The sequence below is a fragment of the Lampris incognitus genome, chromosome 9, assembly GCF_029633865.1.
Source record: "Lampris incognitus isolate fLamInc1 chromosome 9, fLamInc1.hap2, whole genome shotgun sequence".
NCBI classification, from domain to species: Eukaryota; Metazoa; Chordata; class Actinopteri; order Lampriformes; family Lampridae; genus Lampris; species Lampris incognitus.
The window spans coordinates 9,569,216-9,593,263 of NC_079219.1; the positions used below are offsets into that span (position 1 = coordinate 9,569,216).

Below are 24,048 nucleotides of genomic sequence, written 5' to 3' on the forward strand. Positions count from 1 at the left end.
CGGCTATGAAGGTACTTGGTGTGTCATCTGGACAGAGGGAGGAAGAGAAGAAGACTTGGTAGTGGAATGAGGAAGTATAGGAAAGGATATGGATGAAGAGGTTGGCGAAGAAGTGGGGTAGTCAAAAAGATGAAGAAAGTAGACAGTACAAAAGATGCGGCGCAAGGTAAAGAGAGAGGCGGCAAAGGAAAAGGCATTTGGCGAGTTGTATGAGAGGAGAAAAGGACTTGACTTGTACTGATTGGGTAGACAGAGGGAGCAAGCTGGGGAGGATGTGCAGCAGGTTAGTGTGATGAAGGATAGAGATGGAAATGTGCTGACAAGCAAGGGCAATGTGTTGAGAAGGTGGAAGGAATACTTTGAGCGGCTGATGAATGAATAAAATGAGAGAAAGGGTTGGATGATGTGGGGATAGTGAATCACAGACCTGCCAACCTTGGGGAAATATTTTGAGTACCACAATAGTTTAACGCTTAGTTCACATGCTTTCGCACCACTTCGCTTAGCCCACGATCGTTTCCCCACTCAACGCCATATCAAATTATTTAACAGATAAATCGGCTTTGAAGAAAACAATACAATCATATATTCTTGAGAAGAATTCCTTTAATGAAAAGACATATTTACATTTTGGAGTAGACGGCCGTTTATGGGCATGTGTGAACCATCTGACGTCAGTTAAGAGTAGACAACTCCTGGGTTTTGACTTGCAGGAAGCATTTTTACATATGTTCACCTCAAGTTTTTCCATATTTTAACAGACATCCAAAATAATAACTGTATATAAATAACAGAAAATCACAAAAGGCTCATGTTATGCCCCCTTTAAGCACATGTATTTGAATAACCAAGTAAGTTAACTTCAAAGAAGGTTGAATCAGTTCATCTGGATACGTTTATTGAGAGAGAAGTTTCATCACTCAACTAAGTGACCTCTTCAGTCTAAACTGACTGCAGGTATCCCCACCCTTATAAACAATACAGTGCCTAACGACCGAAGCAAACGACCAGTTTCATATGCAAATATGGGTTTGACCATTGATCACATGTACTATTCACAGAGGATTAGGGATTGTTGCAACCCCTAATCCAATCAGCACTGCTATGGAAGACAACCAATATCCAAAATCTGACCGCTGTATGGCTGGAGAAGAGCTCCATGCCTTCAACAGGCCAACGTCTCACCAGGCCTCATCAGTGCGCTTGCTGAGGATGCTGTCCTCAAAGCTCGTGATTTGATACATCCGGAACTCATCTTCCACTTAATTCACAGTGACCTCTTCAGGCAGAATACAAGGAAAGCAGCTGATAAAGAACCGGAGAGAACAGAATTTCAGCCTTTTTTTCTTTTGATATACTTTATTAATCCCTGTGGGGAAATTCTTCTCTGCATTTAACCCAATCCTAGCTGTGTAGCTAGGAGCAGTGGGCAGCCGCCGTGCAGCGCCCGGGGACCAACTCCAGTTCGTCTTGCCATGTCTCGGTCAGGGGCACAGACAGGAGTATTAACCCTAACATGCATGGCTTTTTGATTGTGTTTTAGCTAGTCTGCCATAACAGCATGCATTAGCAGCTTATCCTCAAATGGAAATTTGTAAACCATGTAGTAAGCTGCAGATAAAGAAGACCTTCCTCACAATTCTGAAGAATGGCTTCAGCTCTAGATTACCCTGGCTTTGGATAAAGGTTTGTGTATCATGGCCAATTGAGAGTTTCTCATCAGGTAGCTGATTTTCCCTTCTGCTTGTTGGCTTGATACCTCTACAAATTTCATTCATCATAGTGATCACAAGCTCAGGCTTAGAGAAAAAAAAGCAATACCTTTTACAGTTGCAGATCCAAAGGTGGAAGCAGGATATGTATGCATGGTTTCTCTTCCTGAAGTATTTGGTTGCTGGTGTCAAAAATAAATATAGTTCTCTTCAGAAGAGTGAATACACCTTTGACATGGGGTTGGTGAGGAACTGAAGTATCTTTTCAGGTTTTGTCAGATCCTTTTTCTCTTCTTTCTTGGGTCTTTCGGGTTTTGTTTTTTCTTTTGCAGCTCTCTTTCCAGTTTCATTTTGTTTGAAGAGGAATCTGGTTAAGTCAAAATCTGTAGCAAGGTGTGCAGGAGCTTTAACTTCTGGTGTACTGGTAAGTGGTGTGGCTTTACGTTTCTGGGTTGGACCAGATGGAGGTGTGGGCAGCTTTGGTGGGATAGAGGAAGGGAGCTTGGGCTGCATTGTAGCTGGCATGCTGGTGGAGGGTGTGACTTTAGGCTTCTGGGTAGGACCAGATGGAAGCTTTGGCAACTTGGAAGAACCTGAGGGTCCCGCCTTCTTTTTCTTCCCTCCATCCACCTCATTTTCAAAGCAAACGGTAAGAGGATCCCACTGTTGCAGTAGATGGTTCACACACTGCCCCAAAGACAGCCATCTTGTGGAGGCCAGCTTGAGGATCTTCCTCAATTCTGTTTCACACATGCTCTGTATGTCATGTAAACTTGACTTTCTCTTGCTGCTTTTGTCCAAATAATAATAAATGGTGATAAGGAAGTCCTCAATGTTCACACTAAGCTGCGTGGATGCTGTTTCTGCAGCTAAGTGTATCAGGTGGCAGCCACAACCAACTAGGTAGATGTGTGGATTTTGTGCCTTCAAAAAAGCTGCAACAGCTTCCCCCAAACCTTTTCGGTTCTTTTTTTTTTTTTCTTCAATTTTCTCTGTTCTCACCCCAATTGAATCTGGCCAATTACCCCGCTCTTTTTGAGACATCCCGGTCGCTGCTCCATCCCCTCTCTGCCGTTCCGGGGGGGGGGGCACGACCGACCAGAGGAGGCGCTAGTGCAGCGACTGTCTGTAGAGACGCCCAAACAAGCTGGAGGTAATACGGGAATTCGAACGGACAATCCTGTGTTGGTAGGCAACAGAATAGACCGCTACGCTAACTGGGCGCCCACCTTCTTGGTTCTGGCACAGCAATACTGTTTGGCTATCTCACTTTCGGGAAACATCTTCCTAAATAGTGGTCCGGCATGGTCTGCAGCAGCTAATGGCAAGTTGTATTCTACAATGAATGTAGTGAAAAGGGTTTCTGCCCAAATTGGTCTCAAATCATGTGCTCGTAAGAAGAATTGAGTTAATTCTAGTGACTGAATCTGTAACAGCCAGTTTTTAAATGTTTTTTCCCCTCCATGGGGTGTCGACAGTCTGTAATACACGCGTGCACACGTCTTTCTTCATAATTCTAGTTTTTGACTGTTGAAGTGATCAGGTAAAATTGTATGATTTGATCTGATTCTAAAATACTGCACTGGGCTGTATTATAATATACAGTGAAAGTCTAAAGTTTGAATACACCTGCTTAAAACTTTTTTTTTTCACAACTGACATTTAATTGCATGTGTGCTTATACAAACTAATAACCATAAGTGAATTGCATTCAATTATGTAATAAAAATGGAAATAAATTGATTTTGTATATTGTAACGTTTTCATTTTCAAGTATTTACAGAAACATATGCTGGGATAGACTCAAGCATCCCTGCGACCCTGAGAGCGGGATAAGCGGTTTGGATAATGGATAGATGGATGTTGTAATGTGAAAAAAAAAAATTATGTTGCAATGTAAAACATTGTCGGTTATGACTAAAACCCGAGTTTCTGTTCGGGATTTCCATTTCATTCAATAATTAAATAATTGAATCAGCTTATATAGGCACACATCATATAGGCCCAATAAAAAAAATATAGCCTCTTTAAGTGAAAAATTATCTGGGAACGTAGGCCTTTGTAAGTAGAGGTTTAGCGACATTATTACCTGAAGCACCTTGGTGGTTAATGTCAAAATGATAATTGCGCAATGTACAAAATACATGGTGTGGCAGTTTTGAGGGGCAGAGGCACGGCCATTGCGCCTGATATTTTGCAGGGAACTTTTTGGGAGCATGGGCTCACTTCTTTTTAGTGGGTCTGCTGCTCTCTCTCTCCTTGTCAATATTCTCGTCGTCATAATTTTCTAACTGCAAGGCTGGTGAGAGACACACACACACACACACACACACACACACACACACACACACACACACACACACACACACACACACTCAGTCCTCACTTGAGGAAGCAGCCAGCCGGAGTGAAGAGGGAGAACGAGAGGGATAAAATCGATGGTGTGCTGCTGTCGAGATGCAGTTTCTTGAAATTACATTATGCATTTGTCAGTCATGCCTGCTTGATATTTGGGTGAAGGCGGGGGGTAATGAATCCGGTGCCATGATTGGTCGAACTCCTCTTCTTTTGCTTTTTGGGAGGCTAGACGCTGCTGCCTCTTGCTGGTAGACTTGAGTTACTGCATGTGCAATTGATCTCATCGGCATCAGCAGCTTTTTTGCGTAGTTTAGTGACAAACCGTACCAGCGTACGTTGAAATCAAAATGCATACCCACTACACAAAATTCATACAGGTTGGCAGGTCTGGGATCAGGAAGTGTGTTGGATTAGCAAGGATGAAGTGAAGGCAGCTATGAAGAGAATGAAGAGTGGAAAGGCGGTTGGTCCAGATGACATACCTGTGGAGGCATGGAAATGTTTAGCAAAGATTGCAGTAGAGTTTTTAACTAGATTGTTTAACACAATCTTGGAAAGTGAGATTATGCCTGAGGAGTGGAGAAGTATACTAGTACAGATTTTCAAGAATAAGGGCGATGTACAGAACTGTAGCAACTACAGAGGTATAAAGTTGATCAGCCACAGCGTGACGATATGGGAAAGAGTAGTGGAAGCTAGGTTAAGTAGCAGTATTGTTTCATGCCAATAAAAAGCACCACAGATGTGATGCTTGCTTTGAGGGTGTTGATGGAGAGGTATAGAGGTCAGAAGATGTTACATTAGGTCTTAGTGGATTTAGAGAAGGATATGACAGGGTCCCAAGAGAGGAGGTGTGGTATTGTATGAGGAAGTCGGGAGTGGCAGAGAAATATGTAAGAGTGGTGTATGAGGGCAGTCTAACAGTGGTGAGGTGTGCGGTTGGACTGACAGATGGGTTCAAGGTGGGGGTGAGACCACATCAAAGATCGGCTCTAAGCCCTTTTTTGTTTGCAATTGTAATGGACAGGTTGACGGGTGAGATCAGGCAGGAGTCTCTGTGGACTATGATGTTTCCAGATGACATTGTGATCTATAGTTTGAGAGCTTGGAGGTATGCAACGGAGAGAAGAGGAATGAAAGTCAGTAGGAGCAAAACGGAATACATACACTACCGTTCAAAAGTTTGGGATCACCCAAACAATTTTGTGTTTTCCATGAAAAGTCACACTTATTCACCACCATATGTTGTGAAATGAATAGAAAATAGAGTCAAGACATTGACAAGGTTAGAAATAATGATTTGTATTTGAAATAAGATTTTTTTTACATCAAACTTTGCTTTCGTCAAAGAATCCTCCATTTGCAGCAATTACAGCATTGCAGACCTTTGGCATTCTAGCTGTTAATTTGTTGAGGTAATCTGGAGAAATTGCACCCCACGCTTCCAGAAGCAGCTCCCACAAGTTGGATTGGTTGGATGGGCACTTCTTTGAGCAGATTGAGTTTCTGGAGCATCACATTTGTGGGGTCAATTAAACGCTCAAAATGGCCAGAAAAAGAGAACTTTCATCTGAAACTCGACAGTCTATTCTTGTTCTTAGAAATGAAGGCTATTCCATGCGAGAAATTGCTAAGAAATTGAAGATTTCCTACACCGGTGTGTACTACTCCCTTCAGAGGACAGCACAAACAGGCTCTAACCAGAGTAGAAAAAGAAGTGGGAGGCCGCGTTGCACAACTGAGCAAGAAGATAAGTACATTAGAGTCTCTAGTTTGAGAAACAGACGCCTCACAGGTCCCCAACTGGCATCTTCATTAAATAGTACCTGTTAGAGCCTGTTTGTGCTGTCCTCTGAAGGGAGGCAACAAATCTTATTTCAAATACAAATCATTATTTCTAACCTTGTCAATGTCTTGACTCTATTTTCTATTCATTTCACAACATATGGTGGTGAATAAGTGTGACTTTTCATGGAAAACACAAAATTGTTTGGGTGATCCCAAACTTTTGAACGGTAGTGTATGTGTGAACAAAAGGGAGGGCACCGGAATGGTGAGGATGCAAGGAGAAGAGGTGGTGAAGGTGGATGAGTTTGAATACTTAAGAGTCAACTGTTCAAAGTAATGTGAAGTCCAGAAGAGAGGTGAAGAAGAGAGTGCGGGGAGGGTGGAGACGAGTGTCAGAAGTGATTTGCAACAGAAGGGTACCAGCAAGAGTGAAAGGGGAGGTTTAAGTGACATGGTGTATGTTTTGGAGATGGTGGCACTGACACAAAGACAGGAGGCGGAGCCGATTTTTGTTGGGAGTGGTGAAGAAGAAGATGAAAAAGAAGACTAAGATGAAGAAATAATAATGAGCCCACCTCCAAGTTACTGCCAGATTTTAAGAAACATAGGCCACAAAGTGTTTGATCCACCTACGTATCCAAGTGTTGGAACACAATTGCTTTTGATTGGCAGTATAAAAGCTGCCAATCAGCTTTTAAATTGGTCCGATGTACCGACAGACACGTTAATGAAAACTGAGTGCACCACTTCTCTAATTGAGACCTAAGTAGCACATTGCATCATAATTATCTAAGCAAATAGTTTGAGATGTATAGAATGGATTCCATTTTCATTACTCACAAAGTAATGCAAAGCACTGTCCTAGTTATTACCCTTTCATTACTTTTAAAAGCAGCTCACTCATAGACAATCTGATATACATTTATTCTTATCAAACAGAAATAGACTGACTTGGGTGAGTTTTCTTTACAGCTAATGCAGGTGAGCATCTCTTTGTAAAACCATCAGCTGAACAGAGTGCAGGCTTTACCTTTAAAGAGCTGAGCCAGTGTGTCCATTAGAGTCTCTGGGGTGAGAGTGGACAATAATGAAAACATCTCAGACTCAGGGAAGCGATTATGGGCTTTTATACAAAGACGGACAGCATTCCTGTGAGGGGGAAGAAAAAAAAAATTTTTTTTTTACTAGTTGGATTAACAATTACAGAAGTTGGCCTCCAGTTTCCCCACATATGAAACACTGAATCAAATTATTAACCCCCCAAACTGTGAACAGAGATCTTTTCATGGTGAACAACTGCACATTAAGTTTCACAGCAAATTTCGGTAACACTTTAGTATGGGGAACATAAAAAAACTTAATTACTAGTGAATTAGTAATGATCAAGATGTCACTTTAGTATGGGGAACATATTCTAAGTAACAAAAACTTAATTTACAGTAATTTAACACTATTAACACTTGTAGTTTTGTGTTTTGTTATGTACGAACAGACCATATTCATTAAGTGTTAGTAAGGGAGAATAACTCTTCTTGTGGTACTACCACCTTATAAAGTCCATACTAAGCAAAGCATATTGAAATGGTACTACTAATAAGCAATAATTCTGAGGTTATAGAGGGAAAACTCATAGTTAATGGCTTACTAGTTGTATAATAAGGCCATGCAGAATAAGGCATTAATGAGTATGTAATAATGACCAATTAAGAGCCAATATGTTGCTAACTTGCATGCTAATAAGCACATAATTAATGGTGACTACGTTCCCCATACTAAAGTGTTACCCAAATTTCTTACTTCTTTTATTAACCAAGTTTAATGTGAATAACAGAAGCTCAAACAATAGATGAAAGTTTACATTTTAGTGTGTGGTCAAATGTCCTCATGACTTCCAACTTCAGTTAGTCTTTAACAAGGACAGAACTAGTGATTAACCTCACCTGTATTTATTGACACGGAGGTACTGAGCAATCTGCACAGCGGTGGCCCTGTCATCTTTGGCCTCATCTTCTTCCTCTTCTGCATGCTCCTCCTTCTCTCCCTCACTGGTGGGCTCCAGCTCAGCCCTGACAATGACCTGTAGCTCAGGCTCCATGGCAGTCCACAGCTCAGATGCTCTAATCATTGCCACTGGCAAGGAGAGACAACAGTGGGGGAGAAGAAGGAATAAGAAGAAAACAGAAATTATGATTTAGCTTAGTGCAAGACAATTCTTGGAAAAATGTGAGTAATCTTTTCAGGTGGAACCAAATGGCAAGTTTACTTTTTACCAAGTAAGAAAAAGATCAAATGTCATATGAGGGAAGGAGATTAGAACTGATTATAAGGGCAGTGTTTGGCATTGGAAAAGATGAATGAAAATCAGGTATAATCGACACATTTTCCAAGTTACATTCAAGCACATGAAAACATCACTGATCCAAACAAACGAGCATGAAAGGAGGGTAGTCGGACTTTCAGGCACATCCATTTTGGTTTTGCTGTCTGGCCCTCAGATTACCAAAAAGCAGCTCAAAGCTAACTGAACAGAAGAAAGAGCTGAGTAACTCCTTGCCTCCAACACACACACTCACACTGTCAGCATGCTCCCAATTATTACTCCACTGTTGCTTTAAAGGAGAAACACTCTGGGGAGCAGCCAAGTCACTATAGGCAGGCCCTTACAGCGGTGCAGCAAACCTTCGCCACACAACCAAGATTACCGGCCAGTTGAGGCAAAGAGACCCCACAGCTCTCATTCAGAAGAGCTCGCATTCGCCTTGGTCTCATCACAGGGCAAAAAATAAAATAAAATAAACTAGGCAGGAAGAAAGCAGAATAAAAGAGTTTGTGTTTACCAGGCGTTTTCCCCTTCAATTTCTCAGTCATCTCAAGGAGTTTTACTGTCTCCTTTTCTAGGGGTTTCTTCAGATCCGCACTACTCAACTGAAAGACACAAGAGGCAAAAACTTCATCACACTTCTGACAACCCAAAACAAAAATATACTACTCTAACTGGAAATGTTGTACTGATGTGAGATACCTTGCAGCTGTAGGGGTTGTGTGCAATGAAGGCCGCCAACAGCTGGATGGCGCTCTTCACCACATTTATAGACTTGTCCATCAGCCGTCCCACAGCAAGACCCATCAACTCACTGTACCTGCACAGGGGCAGTGCCTGAGAGGCCCAAGACACAGTCAGGTAAGCTGGTCTAAACAAAATGAGGGGAAAATGAGCTCTTAATGGTCACACACTTGGTAGAGCAGGTGACTCACCTTGCTGTTGATAATGCGCGTGTAGACCTGAATCACACGTGTCCTGACGTGGGAGTGTGTGTCATGCATATGCTCCTGTAGCGTATCAAAGAAGCGGTCACGGTCAGCTTTACCGGCTTCATCCAGTCCATCCCCACACAGGACTCGCACAAGGGCTTCTCCCAGCACCTCACACACCGCTACACGCATACTGGGGCTCTAAATGAAGGAAGAAACAGACATCATTACCAATCTGCATCAAAGCATTGTGTTTTTCACCAGTGAGCTGCTACAGTGCCGTGAAAAAGTATTCATCACACTGAATGGTTTCAGATCTTTGTACAAAACGTAATACAAGACAAGGAGAACCCAAGTAAACACTAAATAGTTTTTAAATGATCATTTCATTTATTGAAGGAAAAATAGCGTTATCCCAACACCCATATCACCCATGTGAAAAAGTAATTGCCTCCCTGAACTTAATAACTGGTTGTGCCACCTTCAGCAGCAACAACTGCAGCCAAACCAGTGATGCACCGATCGATCAGCCGGTGACTGGATTGGCCAATTTCCAGCATGATCGGCCATGACCGGTGATCGGCCGGTCAGTCCGATTCTGTGCCGGTCAAATTTACACATGCACAGAGCACATCTGGGTAGCGTAGTGGTCTATTCTATTGCCTACCAACACAGGGATCGCCAGTTCGAATCCCCGTGTTACCTCCGGTTTGGTCAGGCATCCCTACAGACACAATTGGCTGTGTCTGCGGGTGGGAAGTCGGATGTGGGTATGTATCCTGGTTGCTGCATTAGCGCCACCTCTGGTCGGTCAGGGCGCCTGTTCAGGGGGGAGGGGAAACTGGGGGGGAATGGCGTAATCATCCCACGCGCTACGTCTTGGTTTGAACAGGGAGTCAAAGAGGCCATCTTTGTGAAGAGGGAACAACCATCCCTGAAGGAGGGGGGGTGGGGGGGGCTAAGAGTACATCTGTTGCCATCTTACAATGATGTGATTGCAAACATTCCCAAATCCTCTGTGAATAGTACACATGGCCACTGAAACTCTCATTAAAATGGTCACGTCTATTTGCATATGAAACTAATCGTTGGTTTCGGTTGTTATGCCACTGTATTGTTTATAAGGGTGGGGATACCTGCAGTCCATTGAGACTGAAAAGGTCACTTAGATGAGTGATGAAACGTTTCTGTCAATAAACGTTGTGTCCAGATGAACTGATTCAACCTTCTTTGATTTTCTTACCTGGATTATTGAGCATGTAAAGATATTTCCACCTCAAAATGGCTTGGTTTCGGTGATTATGCCACTGTATTGTTTATAAGGGTGGGGATACCTGCAGTCAGTTTAGACTGCAAGCTAGAGGCCTGCAGTTTTTTAGATGTTGTCCTGAGCTTTTTTGTGACTTTGTCGATAAGTCGTCGCTGCACCTTAATTTAGGTAGGCTGGCCTTTCAAGATTCACTACTGTTCCAAATGTTCTCCATTTGGAGACAATGGCTCTCACTAGTTAGCTAGAGTACCACCAGAGCCTTAGAAATGGCTTTGTAACCATTTACAATCTTTTCCTCATCTCTTCTGGAATTTTTTTGATGGCAGCATAGTGTGCTGCTTGTAGAGACCTTGTAGCTTATTTCCCATTGATGGTAAGGTTCAAGATAAGTCATGTTTAGATTCAACAGGGCTGGCAGTAATCAAGTTTGGCAGCACGGTGGCCCAGTTGTTAGCACGGTTTCCTCACAGCAAGAAGGTCCAGGCCATCCCAGGTCCTTTCTGTGTGGAGTTTGCATGTTAATATGGCCGATTCATCTGACCTACATGTCTTTGGACTGTGGGAGGAAACCGGAGCACCTGGAGGAAGCCCACGCAGACACGGGGAGAACATGCAAACTCCACACAGAGGACGAAGGTTGGACTACCCGGTGCTCAAACCCAGAACCTTCTTGCTGTGAGGCGGCCTCGCTAACCACTGCACCACTGTGACGCCAGCAAAGATCTCAAGGTGATTTATTTTGTTTATTTGAAGAATAGCCTATGGACTGTAATGTTTTAGTAAAATTAAATTTTCGCATTAATGCTCATGCAAACTGTTAGCATTAGAATCTTTTGCCGGCACTACTCATTTGCACAGCTGTGTCCGGTTTAAACCCAAAATAATCTCAAATAGGAGATTTTGTATTCTTTTTCGCAACGAGCTTTCATGATTGCATTTGCTGAAAATGACTGGTTCGCATGGGGGGGGGGGGGGGTCAGCAATCATCAATTTTTGGGCTGGCAGTGGCCAGTAGGAAAATTTTGACCTATCACCCAACCCTATTCCATTCTTGTCGCGATATCTGATGAGTGGATTTCTGTGGGATTTGCATGAATGGTGGTGCAGTACCTCTCCTTCCAGGTGTGTGATGAGTACACTGATGTTTGGAATAATCAATTCAGGCACCAGGGCTCCGAGCTCAGACAGGAAGGAGGAAAAGGCTTTGACTCCTGAACCTTCTCTGACAAGCTCCTCGCTTGGCTTTTGACCAATCTCTCTGGAGGACAATCGAAAAAAAATTCGACAGTTACAAAAAACCCCCCCCTAAAACAATTATTTTTTCAAACACCAAACACCCATATTGTACAGCTAGATGGACAGGGCATTAGACAAACACCGAATTAGGGGTTTAATTCTTGTTGAAATAGATTTATGCAACCATTGCACTACACAGGACTTTGAAAATTTACCATATTAGTACATATATCAACAGTTTGAACATTCACACACAAGTAGTATTACAAACCTTAATACTTCTCCTATGATAGACCTAACTCCATACTCTGTGCTCCACACAAACACTGCTTGGGCACATACAGATGACAACTGTTCAAAGTGTTGCAACAGCTGGATCACCTTTACACTGGCACCTGTGACCAGAGTGGAGGGAGAAATAAATGTTTGTCAGGACTTCAGCATCATGTACACCCATGACACAAAGACATGTTATTTAAAGCTTTTGCTTCTGACAAAACTTAACAAAGCAGATTCTTTAGCTTGGATGGCAGCAAAAAAAATTAAGTACACATATAGCATGAGTAAGAGAGACTAACCCAGGAGGTGACCGTATTTCTTGATCAGCAAACCCAGCAGGTGGATTATCGCATCTCTGGTGGGTTTGCTCTTCACATGACTGATGGCTGGGTTCTCAAGTAGCTTATAACAGCAGCAAGTCACGCAGCTGATGGAGAGGAAATACACAAAAATGGATTTGGTTCTCCTTTATTGTGGAGTAATCTGATCTGTATATATAGTACCTGAAACCAGTGCTGACCTAAAACCAGACCCTGTCGTGTAAGCAATATTCACATCTTTTTGCTTTATTTCCAAGATAGCAGATATATTTTGTAATTTTTTTTGGGGGGGGGGGGTCAGATTCCCGGTGGGCACATAATCTAAAGTATCTTTAACTCACTGAGTTCACGATTGTGGTGATCAGTAAACCTACCCAAAAATAAAATAAATTCCAGATTTAAATCTAACCTAAACCAAATTGAAACAAGGTTTGGCATCATACTTGAGAAAGCAAAGATCAATTCAAAGCCAGCTCGAATTAAATCTGATCAAATTCTGATCTGGAGTGGTGGGGAATTACACAGAGCGCTAACTGAGTTCAGCTGACCTTAGAAGAGCCTGTAACCCAGCCCAAATCTCTCAGGTGAGTAGTGTACCTAATGAACTCTTCTTCCACCAGGGAGAGGCTCCAGAGGGACCGGATGTCCAGTTGGAGAAGCTGGACAAGGGCCTGTAGCACTGTCTCCCTTTCAGAATCCCACTGCTGTAGCCCGTCTCCACTCGCCTTGCCCTTTTTACCAGTCTGTATATTAAGCAGATAACATCAGAATACTTCATTAGTGAGGTAAATTTGTAAATATTAGGAATTTGACTGAAATTACTCTTTAAATAGATTACATAAAAGGTTAGTTCTGCTACACTCAAAGATATGATTGTGCAAGATTACCATAAATTTTAACATAAAAATGTGATATCACTTTAATAACACAGTAAGTATGCCCTCAGATTACCAAAGAATCAAGTTCATAGCCATCAAAGGTCCTGAACAAAGAGATAAGCTTCTTGCCAGCTGGTACACATACATTCACACAAACATGACACAAAGACAAACACACAACCACACTGTCTGAAACCTCTCACCTACCCTTTCCCATATCTTTTGGACGGGCAGAGGATGTAAGAGGCTGCAGGTTAACTGTGGGTGGGCCCTTACAGCAGTGTGGCAAAACTCCGCCATACTGCCAAGATTACCCACCAACCAGGAGGCTTGAGAGCACAATCTCTAGGCCTTACGAGCTCATACTTGCCATGATCTCATCAGTGGGCACAAAACCATAAGCGCTAAATACAATTAGAAAAGTACTATTAGCACACATCTTACCTTTCCAGGTCCCATTACAATGCTTTGTCTATAGGAGTCACTCTCAAGAATCTCTGTGAGTTTGCAGAGCAGGAATACACTCATTTTGACTGCATTAAGCTGCTGTTTGCGGTCAGCAGCTGAGAAGGAGCTGGAGAGGAGGAGTGAGGGCAGAGAGACCGACAGTCCACTGACCACTGAAGGGAAAGACAGAAGAAGTTTTCAGAAATGCATCATTGTGATAATACAACAATTTATATTAATTCGTCTTAATTCAAACTTCAAAACATACAACAGGTCTTACCTTGTACAAGTAATTCAAGGGTATCCTCTTTCACACTCAAGTCCACATTGTTGAAATGTCTTTAAGAAAGGAAACAGGATTAATTTGCACCAATATGGACGTTAACTACAGTGAAAAAAAAGGTTTTAATCAAACACTCACTGCAGCACACTGTAACCCGTGTCGAAATGCTCCAAGATACACAAAGGTCCTTGGCTTCTCAAAGCTGCCTTCAAACCTGTTTGTAATAGAAGGCAAAAATTGAACAGAGTCTAATCCCCGACCACAAGAGCATCGTTAAGTTCACTTAGCATAAACCTAGCTAGTTGGCTACTTACTGTTGAGATGGGAAGGTAGCTGTTTCGGAGAGACCACATCCTGAACAACATACTGGTTGATCCCCCCCGTCTTCACCAGGTCACCCAGGCTAACGGGCAAAACGAAGTCCCACGACATCCTCGTATGCCCGAAAGTCCTAACTCGTAAACAAAATTAGCTAGCGTTCATTTAGGCTAACGCTGTGCCCGAGTCTGTAACCGTTAATTTGAGGACTTTGTGAGATAAATCAGTTTTGTTCAAAATAGACTCTTTAACGTCATGAAACCTATATTTATGAATATCAGTAAACTGACGCTAGCTACCGCGGACGACTCAAATTAGCCACCGTTAGCATTAGATAGCATTTATCGGTACGGCACAAGGCCGGAAGTGGGACTGAATACAAAAACACAGCCAGTTAAGTTCTACGATTAAGAAAAATAGTTTGAATTCTGGTAAAACTTTTGGAAATTTGCTTCACCCACCAGCACGACTCGTTGGACGCAGTTTTAAAAACGGCCTGACAGATCAGTCCTCGAACGGTCTGGGACTAGCGCACCGTTTGAAATCCCCGCCAAGCGACGGACACGTTAAGCGTCATACGTGCGATACGTTGCTCCGCCCCCCCCCCTCCCCCGGCCCTTCGACTCTGAAAACACAGCGCCCCCTAGTGTGAAGCTGTGAACACTACAGTGTACCTTATTAACAAGCGGGCAGGAGCTTTTATGGTTGGAAAATTTGGTGCGTGGTCATAATTTGCTTGCAGACACAATGCAGCTTTTTCGATTTCATTTATAAGGAAAGAACTGGACAATTTAAAAACAACTAGTACATTTTCCAGATTTTTATTTTGGTATTTCACCCCGTGTGCGAGCTATGCGATGGCTTTCGGAGGAGCTCGCTTTGTTTTTGTTTTTTTAACCCGGGGCGGGGGCGGGGGCGGGGGGGCCTTGGGCGTGCCTCAGAGTCAAATCAAATATACAACAATATAAAGAGGACCGATTGTGACTCTTTTTGCAAAGAAACACTCATAGCTGCAAGCAAATCGGCCTACTTACATCTGATATATAATAACCAGTAATACTTCCACACGGGAATCAAAACCAAACATCACAATATGATACAATCTTCTTCTTCTTTCGGGTTCTCCCGTTAGGGGCCGCCAGAGCGGATGATGATACTACTACTACTGTACTACAACAACTACTACTACTACTACTACTACTTCATAGTACTATGATATGATTACTATGTGATTAATCACTCTTCTACTTTCGGCTGCTCCCGTAAGGGGGCGCCACAGCGGATCATCCGTTTCCATCTCTTCCTCTGCATCTTCCTCTGTCACACCAGCCACCTGCATGTCCTCCCTCGCAACATCCATAAACCTCCTCTGTGGCCGTCCTCTTTTCCTCTTCCCTGGCAGCTCCATATTCAGCATCCCAATATACCCAGCATCTCTCCTCCACACAAGTCCAAACCATCTCAATCTTACCTCTCTTGCTTTGTCTCCAAACTGTACAACCTGAGCTGTCCCTCTAATGTACTCGTTCCTAATCCTGTCCTTCTTCATCGCTCCCAACTAAAATCTTAGCATCTTCACTTCTGCCACCTCCAGCTCCACTTACTGTCTTTTCATCAGTGCCATCGTCTCCAAACCATACAACATAGAACATATCACTGAAATCTTGTAAACCTTCCCTTTAACTCTTGCTGGTACCCTTCTGTCACAAATCACTCCTGACACTCTTCTCCACCCACTCCACCCTGCCTGCACTCTCTTCTTCACCTCTCTCCTGCACTCCCCGTTACTTTGAACAGTTGACCCCAAGTATTTAAACTCATCCACCTTCATCACCTCCACTCCTTGCATCCTCATCATTCCACTGTCCTCCCTCTCATTCACACATATGTATTCCATCTTGCTCCTACCGACTTTCATTCCTCTTCTCTCCAGTGCATACCTCCACCTCTCCAGGCTCTCCTCAACCTACACCCTACTCTCACTACAGATCACAGTGTCATCCACGAACATTATAGTCCACAGAACTCCTGCCTGATCTCGTCCATCAACCTGTCCATCACCATTGCAAATAAGAAAGGGCTCAGAGCCGATCCTTGATGTAATCCCGCCTCCACTTCGAACCCATCCGTCATTCCAACCGCACACCTCATCACTGTCACACTGTCCTCATACATATCCAGCACCACTCCTACATACTTCTCTGCCACTCCCGACTTCCTCATACAATACCACACCTTCTCTCCTGGCACCGTCATATGCTTTCTCTAAATCCACAAAGACACAATCTAACTCCTTCTGGCCTTCTCTGTACTTCTCCATCAACATTCTCAAAGCAAACATCATATCTGTGGTGCTCTTTTGTGGCATGAAACCATACTGCTGCTTGCTAATCATCTCCTCTCCTCTTAACCTAGCTTCCTCTACTCTTTCCCACATCTTCACGCTGTGACTGATCCAACTATATATATATATATATATGTAGTTGCTACAGCTCTGCACATCACCCTTATTTTTGAAAATCGGTACCAGTATTCTTCTTCTCCACTCCTCAGGCATCTTCTCACTTTCCAAGATTGTGTTAAACAATCTAATTTAACCTCCACTGCCATCTCTCCTGTGATACTACAACACGGCCAACTAAAGCAGGACACGGTATACTCTGCAGAGTGATGTATTGTATTCGAGTTTATCGGCACAAACAAGACACGGATAGGTCAAATACCAAAAGACAAATGAATATTATATCAAAAACAGACGACGCCAGGCTGCCTACAAGGGGCCCCGAGTCCTCAGCAACAACGGTTAAAGTTACCCATCACATACAGATGAGCACATAATTTCTCAGTACAATTAAGACATCAAATGTGAGGGTCACGTATCAACAAACCAGCCCATAACAACACACACATTCATTGTAAATACCAACAAAAATGGGCCAGGCTGCCTACAAGGGACCCAGTCCTCATCAGCACCCATCACATACAATACAGTGCCAACAGTGAATATTCAGTTAATAGTGAATAGCGCTTACCATATGAGAGAAGTACCCAGAGGCCTCTGGCTCTGGTTGCTCTTCAGACTCAAGTCAAGATTTTGGTAAATCCAGAATTTCTGAGCAATCTTCCTTGTTTCTTTTCGACATATCTGTATGCTGACTACAAAACAGAGACATTAATAACGGCGACTCGGCCCACGAGACTTAACTTGGCTTCTTATTCGAATTTTCTGTTCCACCTTAAAAGCGGTGGTACGCCATCTATAGAGGACTCCGTTTAGTCATTTTTCAAAAGACTACTCTATAAAGAAAAACAGTAAACGTCCTCGAAAAAATGAAACAACAGAGTGACTACCCAATTTGCATTTTTGTATGGAATGTATTTCAGAATGTAGAAAATCTATATTAATAAACTCAGAAGAAAAAACATGGCATGTTAGACTATAATTAAATGATCAAATAACACGACTGCACTTTCTGCTTACTTAACACGGTTCTCCCTCCTTAATGTCAATAAGTCTTAACAATCCGACACTGAGGGGTCACACTCCGTATAACTACCAAAATCCTGAATTATAAGAACTTTACTATAGCACTTTTATTAGGACCCTTTGAACATGGCATGTGGGAGGATCACGCTACCCCCCCCCCAGTTCCCCCTCTCCCCTGAGCAGGCGCCTCGACCAACCAGAGGAGGCGCTAGTGCAGTGACTCTGTCATGATGCAGTCACACTGCATCATGACCATATAATCACGCATGCCATGTTCAAAGGGTCCTAATAAAATTTCTAGTAAGAGTCCTAGTAAAATGTCTTATAATTCAGGATTGTGGCAGTCAGTTAATACAGAGTGTGACGTCACAGTGGGAGATTGTCGACATTTTTTTTTAATATATTTAGGAAGGAGAACCACGGTAAGTAAGCAGAAAGTGCAATCACGTCATGTGATGGTTTCATTAGTCTAACGTGCTGCGTTGTTATCCTGAACTTTTCAATATGGATTTTCCACATTCTGAAATACATTAAAACGCCAACGGGAAGTCGCTGTTTATTTCATTTTTTCTTCTTCTGATCGAAGGAGGACGTTTACTGTATTTCATTAGAAGTCGTTTGAAAAATGACTCAACAGCGCTCCCTATTGGCGACATAGCGTCACGTCACGTCTAAGGGCGTCTCTCCGCCTGCCGCCCAATGACTGCTGGGATAGCCTCCAGCATCCCCGCCACCCCGAGAGCAGGATAATGGGATGGATGGGTGGATGGACGGATGAATAAAAAGCCAAGGTGCCTCGAATTCTGCACGCAGACTGAGACTAAGAAAAAAAAATGTCATGACATTCAAGCCCTTGCCAAACGACTTCACACGACGACGATTAAGCCCATCACCGCCCGGTATTTCGCGGTAGGAACTATGTATCTCTGTGTGTTGCAGTAGTATACCCGAGTTTTCCAATCTAGTGTCTGGGGCGACATTCCCGCGCCGGCCCACCGTGGTGCGTTGTGATCCGTTTTACGTTAACCAGCACCGATTGGTTTGCCAGAGCTGAACTTCCTTGTGACGACTGAATTGGCGTGCCTCTCTAGATGGCTTGCCATCAGGGCTTTCCGCCAGGAAGCTTCCGGGCTCTGAAGCTACGGCAGAAACATCTAAGAAGCGTCCAAGAAAAGTTTCTAATACCCCAGATAAAAAAAAAGAAACTCAGCGTTCAGAGGAAGGATTAAAGTATATAAAAAAAGAAGAAGCGATTGACGGCGAGGTCAGGAAAAGCTACACTCCTCGTAGGAGGCAAACAAATAAGAGAAGCAATTACTCTCGCTACCAGAAGGGGGAGACAAAACTTCCGCGCTGCACGTTTAGAGTTGAGTTATTGCGCCGCCACGATTTGATGGCGATGGCAAGAATAGCATGCACGCCGGTATTTTTATTAAAGAGAATGAGTGATGGACCACCTTCATGCACGAATCATTAATAATAGCGTAATTTTATGCATGATTCATGATGATGGAGATACAGAAAAATAGAAATGCATGGCAAAAATAGCATATTGTCAATAATTTAGAGACCGCCCCGCCCCAAAAAAAAATGTTCACAATCATGTTTTCAGAGGAGCTCATGTCTTATTAAAAGGAGCCAAACTCACCCTGGCTCCCCTGTAGTTTGCACCCTGATTTTACCTTTATTAGAGAGTGCAGTGAAGTGGTAGACAGGAAATGAGGAGGGAGAGAGAGACGGAGAGAGAGAGCGAGAGAGACATATGACGTGCAACAAAGGGCGCCGGTTAGATTTGAAGCAGCAACATTGCGACCAAGTGGTATGCACTCTAACCATTCGGCTACGGCGACGCCCAAATGACTGCTAAAATTAGAAAGGAGGACACAGACTAGGTTTTTGAGGTAGTAGCTGTATTCAAATTGAAAACAAATCACCCCCTCTCCCTTGTACCAATGTGTCAGCTACAGAAATAGCGATGATTCTCATAAAAAAAAAATCTTACTTGAGTATACACCACTCACTCAGTTAAAATGAAACTGTTGAACTCACTACTACAGATTAACTAATACTGTCAAGATGCAGCATTGGTCTTCATATTATCTTACTCCACTTGTTATACTTTCGAGATATGGTTAGTGTTCTAACACCATGCAAAGGAAATTGCCAATCCAACCAACCACAGCCAAATGCTATCAGAAACAAAATCAAATTTTGCAGTTTTATACAAATATTCAATATACAGTAACAAGGAAACTAAAACCGTCAAATCAACAGGGGATGTTGTAGTGTTTACTGTTCACTTGTAAATCAAAAAGTAAAAACAAAAAACAAAAAAAACCTAACAAATCACAATAAGAGCACCAAAACTATTAAAGAAAATCTATTCATTGTCAACATTTCAAAAATCAATATTTAAATACATTTGTAACCATGACTCACCTTCACACACTGCATCAGACCAAAGCAAGTCAATACGTAAACAAAAAAAAGGGGGGGAAAAAAAGCACCAAATGTTAAGGAGGATGAGAACAAATTACTAACCACTAATGTAGAAAATACAATTTTCCCCACACTCCACCAATTTCATTGGTGTCCATCTTTTATTCCAGGTTACCCAGGAGTTTTTATTTTCTCTTTCGGTCTTGAGAACAGCGTGGACAATACCTGCATGGCATGAAAAAAGTTGGCATTAAACCTAGTTGACTGACTTGAGTCTGTAACAATTCAAACTACATAAAAAAATGTATTGCACAGACTAAAACTGAGCTACTAAGTGATCGTCTGAAATTGAATTGCTTACCATTTGCCTCTTGGTTTGGTTGTCAGGCCCACACACGCAAAATGGAACCACTCAATGGAACACTGAAAAAATAATAAAGACAACACCAGACAAAGACAAAATCTTCAGAAGAGGAAAAAATATATTTTAGGCCATCATTAAAAGTATAGTTATCAACAATAAATGCAACCAGTTATTCACCAAGTCCATTTACAACAACTGACAACTAACTGAAATGCAAAAACAGACTGGCTGGAAACTCACATCAGTGTTATCACAGCCTATCATCTCCCCATAGGAGACCTGATGACACAGGCAGTAGGTAGGCTCATTTGGGTCAACAGGCATGTCCAGTACGTCAGAGGGGTGCACATTACCAAAGTTAGTAGTAGGGGTGTTGAATTCCCCCCTGGTAATGGAATGACATTTTGTCAGAATGAGATTCAGTATGAAGTGTGACATATCAACCATGCACATTCCTACATGAACACAAGGCAACAGAAAACTAGGTGTTTTAATGTATGACACAGAACGCACGGTTGGAGAAGTTTGACTTTCTTCTGTGCACTCTTGGGACTGCCATCTTCATCTGAACTCTTCACTTTAGACCTGGTTTTAGCAACTTTCTTCTCCTTCTGCCGGGAGTCACCTAAAATTATGTTAAAATAACAAAAAAAAGTTTTTATTAATACTGTTCCAATTACTATCACAGCAGTGTAAGATGTCAACTTTAAGTAAACAAAGTAGACATACTTTTCTTTCCTTTACTCGAGGTGGAATCATAATCAGTGCTTTCAATCTGCTTTTCTTTCAGGTCCGCCTCAAACCGGGCCAGGTCTGTGTCGAGACGTCTGATGTGCTTGTCGACCTACATGAAAACAAGTTTTAGCTAACGTCAGGTGATGCATGTCCAAATAAGAAGCAATTATTTAGCAAAATAATATACTCAGTATTCAAACTCATACCAACCATCTCATAGGTCTGCATGGCCAGTTGCACCTTATCATCTCCAAACTCCTTGCATTTACTATATGATTGTTGAATCTGCCTCAATATGGAGAGCTTCTGCTCGGAGGATAGAGTCCTGGCATTGGATGTGTACTCTTTAGCCAAAGAGTCTATCTGCCCCTTTAAATCTGAGGGAGACAAGGAACGCGCTGAAACTGCAGACTTATTAATTGTTACTTGTGTGTTGACATTCCTATGTATTACACAGATTTATTGAAAGGAAATAAACATTTCAGACTGAGAAGTGTATTGACTAAATGTTCTGCATAGAAGCTATGAAATGATGCATGTCATTTTCTTCTGTTTGGAACAGAGCAGTAAGATACATATGTGTAAAGCAACCCATCCTTAATGATGATCCTATGATTGTCCAACCAAATGTATAACTAATATTACTTCAATGGAATTACGGGACTGTTTTGCTCAAAATGAGGAAACTTGTTCTTAACTTGCAATGTGCTCCAATTAGTAGGAAGAGGTGTTAGATACTTCTCTACTGCAGGCTTATTACTGTTTTACAGGCGGAAAGTAAAACTAGTCCAGTGACATGGGGTGCTTTGTCTGCTACTTGGAATGTATGCATAAATGGCGAATGGATATGCATTTTCACACGAATTCAGGTTCACCAGTCACTAATTCCAAATTCGCAGCATTCAGATTTCAAAGTTCATTTGTTTCTCACCCTCTGTCCGTTGATCTAAATCCCGCATCAAATTGAAGTTTCTTTGCAATTCGAATGGCAAGTTCTCTATGCCTGAGATAGCGAAAAGAAAGATAATAAAAATTAATACGTCTTGAGATCATGCCATCACGGTGGCTACCATTAGTACTGCCTATTGGCTATAGTGCTAGCTGTTGTGTACACACACACACACACACACACACACACATGCACACACACAGTGAAATTAAACGAAGAACTACAAATTAATTCACTTCGGTAGCCAGTAAAAAGTAACAAAAATAACCAAACGTCAGAAGCATTATAGCCCACTTATTGAACAAATGAGAATTAGCAACGCTAGTAGGTAGTAGGTATTATTCGCGAGTATGAGGCGTTATTCCAGCACATAGACTGCGCCCGAAACCCGTTTTTAGCGTTTATTAGATCCAAACTTTACTCCGCTCACAACGCAGATTATTTACAAACCAAAATATTCAACAGAAAAACGGGTTGTCGCGCTTTATGTGCGCTTCATTCAACAGCGAAATGGTAAACATATAAATCTCTCACTGTCTAAATAATGCTCCAAGTACATTCCCGCCGCCATCTTGGAAAATGTAAACAACACATCTTCCGGCTTAGAAGGAGGCGCTGCGATTGGCCCTCCTCGCGTTTCCAGAGCAACGTGACGTATGCTTGAAGTAGTTTTTTAGCGGTAACGCCCCCTTTTGGGTGGAAACAGAACGCACACAAAAAGGTGGCTGGCGGCAAACAGGAGAGGCTTTCAACATGCCTAGAAGTTGCTGTGATACGTCCTGCACCACCAACAATACAACACAAACACGCGTTCGTCTCTCCTTGCAACCAAGGAGGGAAAGGGAGGGCAAAAGACGGATTTTAGAGCTTCTGACTATTCGGAGGGAGTACCCCGAATGGGACCCCGATAGCAAATTTGTTTATGTCTGCAGCCAACAATCACTGGAAAGTAATACGTTTAGTCTACATCTTATAATTACCAATTTTAATTGCGAATTATTGCCCACGATAGGCTACACAATAAAGACTGAAATGGCAAATAAATGAGTAAATTGGGAAACGACCTCACAGTCAATGTAATATGAGCGCACCTATCGCGATGGTTGCAGCTGGTGGGAGAGGAGCACCTTCCTCCTCCCTATGTTGCCCTCTTCTTGCAGTGCTCCTCCTTGGTACTGCCTTGCCTCAGGTGGTAGTTCGCCCCTCAGTGGCCAGCCTGGCTCTGGGAGAGGAGCCCCCCGTGCTGCAGCTGTCTTCCTGGGCTAAGAGGGCCATTTTGGTGAGAGGAGTTCCCCTTCCTCCTCCCCATGTCGGACATGAGGTGGCTGGGCCGGAGGTGATGGGACAAACAGCGGCCGTAATACTGTAGGAGGCAGATGAAGTGATCGAACGAATGAATGCATGAATGAACGAATGAATGCATGAATGGACGAGTGAATGAATTAATCAACGAACGAATGCATGAATGGACGAATGAATGCATGAATGGACGAATGGATGCATGAATGGATGAGTGAATGAATGAATGAATGAATGAATGAACGAATGAACGAATGAACGAATGAACGTGGAAGAGTGAGTTGCTTAAAAGGAGCATATGTGATCAGAAATCTACCCCTAAAACATAAAACAAAGTATTTAAGTCGACTTGCCATTTTGAGAGTTGCTGCTCCCTTCAACAGAAATTAGCTGACAGCCTGTCAGCACCAGAGGAAGTCGTCATCATGGCACGTCCCAAACCAGTGATGTTTATTCTTTTTAGCCAGTGCAGAGTGTTTGTGCTGGAGCGTTATGTGCTTTTATTTTGTAACAATAAAATACTGCCATTGACTGTGATGATCTTACCAGATCTATTGGTTTCTACTGTCTTGTTGTAAGTTTTTAGTTTTTCTTCCTTCCTAGAGCGCGAGTGTCTGTAATAGAACCCAGTTCT

General features: G+C 42.6%; 2 protein-coding genes and 2 non-coding genes across 4 annotated transcripts in view; all 4 read right to left on the reverse strand.

Moving 5' to 3' along the window:
* ncapd2 (non-SMC condensin I complex, subunit D2) overlaps positions 1–14,255 on the reverse strand; it is a 28,267-nt gene extending 14,012 nt beyond the window's left edge. Inside the window, exons 1-13 of the mRNA XM_056287084.1 lie at positions 14,138–14,255; positions 13,962–14,037; positions 13,821–13,879; positions 13,538–13,713; positions 12,813–12,958; positions 12,195–12,322; positions 11,888–12,011; positions 11,491–11,638; positions 9,114–9,311; positions 8,881–9,015; positions 8,696–8,783; positions 7,799–7,988; positions 6,889–7,007 (exon numbers count right to left, since the gene is read on the reverse strand). Coding sequence (XP_056143059.1) covers positions 6,889–7,007; positions 7,799–7,988; positions 8,696–8,783; positions 8,881–9,015; positions 9,114–9,311; positions 11,491–11,638; positions 11,888–12,011; positions 12,195–12,322; positions 12,813–12,958; positions 13,538–13,713; positions 13,821–13,879; positions 13,962–14,037; positions 14,138–14,255 — 1,705 coding nt within the window. The remainder of the gene's footprint in view (positions 1–6,888; positions 7,008–7,798; positions 7,989–8,695; positions 8,784–8,880; positions 9,016–9,113; positions 9,312–11,490; positions 11,639–11,887; positions 12,012–12,194; positions 12,323–12,812; positions 12,959–13,537; positions 13,714–13,820; positions 13,880–13,961; positions 14,038–14,137) is intronic.
* LOC130118745 (small nucleolar RNA U85) lies at positions 8,345–8,635 on the reverse strand. The gene has a single exon (XR_008810799.1). It is a non-coding gene; the product is annotated as a small nucleolar RNA U85 (small nucleolar RNA).
* Positions 13,153–13,482, reverse strand: LOC130118744 (small nucleolar RNA U85). The gene has a single exon (XR_008810798.1). It is a non-coding gene; the product is annotated as a small nucleolar RNA U85 (small nucleolar RNA).
* A 5,156-nt stretch (positions 14,256–19,411) lies between the features above and the next one.
* On the reverse strand, positions 19,412–22,686 carry ing4 (inhibitor of growth family, member 4). Its single transcript, XM_056287092.1, has 8 exons — positions 22,650–22,686; positions 22,098–22,169; positions 21,377–21,543; positions 21,161–21,275; positions 20,945–21,056; positions 20,672–20,816; positions 20,429–20,490; positions 19,412–20,292 (listed from the first exon to the last, which is right to left on the reverse strand). The coding sequence occupies exons 1-8, from the start codon at positions 22,684–22,686 to the stop codon at positions 20,253–20,255; spliced, it is 750 nt and encodes a 249-aa protein (XP_056143067.1). The 3' UTR covers positions 19,412–20,252.
* Positions 22,687–24,048: the final 1,362 nt, after the last annotated feature.